The following is a 1452-nucleotide window of genomic DNA, read 5'->3' on the forward strand; positions in this document are numbered from 1 at the left end:
GTCTATAATGGCCAGCACAGTCACCAGATCTCAACCCTATTGAGCTGTTGTGGGAGCAGGTTGACAGTATGGTACGTAAGAAGTGCCCATCAAGCCAATCCAACTTGTGGGAGGTGCTTCAGGAAGCATGGGGTGAAATCTCTTCAGATTACCTCAACAAATTGACAACTAGAACGCCAAAGGTCTGCGAGGCTGTAATTGCAGGCTTCTTTGACGAAAGCAAAGTTTGAAGGACACAATTATTATTTAAATTAAAAATCATTATTTATAAACTTGTCAACATCTTGACTATGTTTCCTATTCATTTTGCAACTCATTTCATGTATTTTTCCATGGAAAACAAGGACATTTCTAAGTGACTCCAAACTTTTGAACGGTGGTGTGCACACTCACCTCCAGGAACTTGAGGAATGCCGGCTTGGCCTCCTTTGCGATCCTCACTGCGTCTTTGGCGTTCAGAAAGTTATCGATGTATGCTGAATAAATATTAGCAAGAATCTCTTTGGAGAACTGTGTGAAAGATAGAGAGGAGAGAGAAAGTTAACAGGCAAACAGGAATATAAACATACTGTAAAAGGCCCCCCTCATACTAGGTTTGATTTGCTACTAGCATAATCCGGCTACGTGAAGTGAGGAACTGCCCCTGCCTGTTCCTCGCATACTCCCTTAAAATACTTTTGCTTGAAAAACAAGAAAAAAAGTGCCAATAATACTGTTTGTCCCTTTAGAGACACTGTAGCAACAACATATCCAGTATACATCACCTCAAATAGTCAGAATTAATCTGAGACAAATCAAGAAATCTGTCATTAATTTAGTCGTTTTTGCAGAGCAGGTCTTAGTTAGATATAAAATTGTGTGACTAAGACGTTTGGTGCAGTATTTCTCAAGTGACAAAATTGCAAGAAAACTAGTCGTCTCTTGTTGAATGACAACAAACACTTCATTAAAGAATCCCGTCCATAGTTTCCACTCTGACTAGGAGTAGTACTGTTGACCAATCACTGAAAAAGGGACGTGGAAGAAAAACAACAACTACCGAACACCAAAACGAACAAAAACATCAAACGTTCGTCATAATTTATGCGCGGACTGCTTCTAAGCATGTGCCAGGCTATAAACTGACACTGAAGGAGGGTGAATCTTGCCCGGCAACAAGTGGTTGGTGAGCCTGGCTCTGGCTGGGATTGGCCAATATGGTGATACATATGAAGCCTCCCTCCAGGCTTAAAAACCAAAGTAAAAAAGGCATTCCTCCGTGGGGGAAAAGGGCATTCCTCAATTGGGGGAAAAGGGCATTCCTCAATTGGGGGAAAGGGGCATTCCTCAATTGGGGGAAAGGGGCATTCCTCAATTGGGGGAAAAGGGCATTCCTCAAATGGGGAAAAGGGCATTCCTCAATTGGGGGAAAGGGGCATTCCTCAATTGGGGGAAAGGGGCATTCCTCAATTG

The 1452-nt window shown here is 42.5% G+C and overlaps 1 protein-coding gene across 2 annotated transcripts in view; it reads right to left on the reverse strand.

Moving 5' to 3' along the window:
• Nucleotides 1–336: 336 nt before the first annotated feature.
• LOC112074485 (rho guanine nucleotide exchange factor 17-like) overlaps nt 337–1452 on the reverse strand; it is a 47417-nt gene continuing 46301 nt past the window's right edge. For both annotated transcript variants that reach the window (XM_024141651.2, XM_070440556.1), the window contains exon 4: nt 337–510. In XM_024141651.2, the coding sequence (XP_023997419.2) occupies nt 352–510 (159 nt within the window). In that variant the 3' untranslated portion in view covers nt 337–351. The remainder of the gene's footprint in view (nt 511–1452) is intronic.

Source organism: Salvelinus sp. IW2-2015, unplaced genomic scaffold (genome assembly GCF_002910315.2).
Source record: "Salvelinus sp. IW2-2015 unplaced genomic scaffold, ASM291031v2 Un_scaffold2652, whole genome shotgun sequence".
NCBI lineage: Eukaryota > Metazoa > Chordata > Actinopteri > Salmoniformes > Salmonidae > Salvelinus > Salvelinus sp. IW2-2015.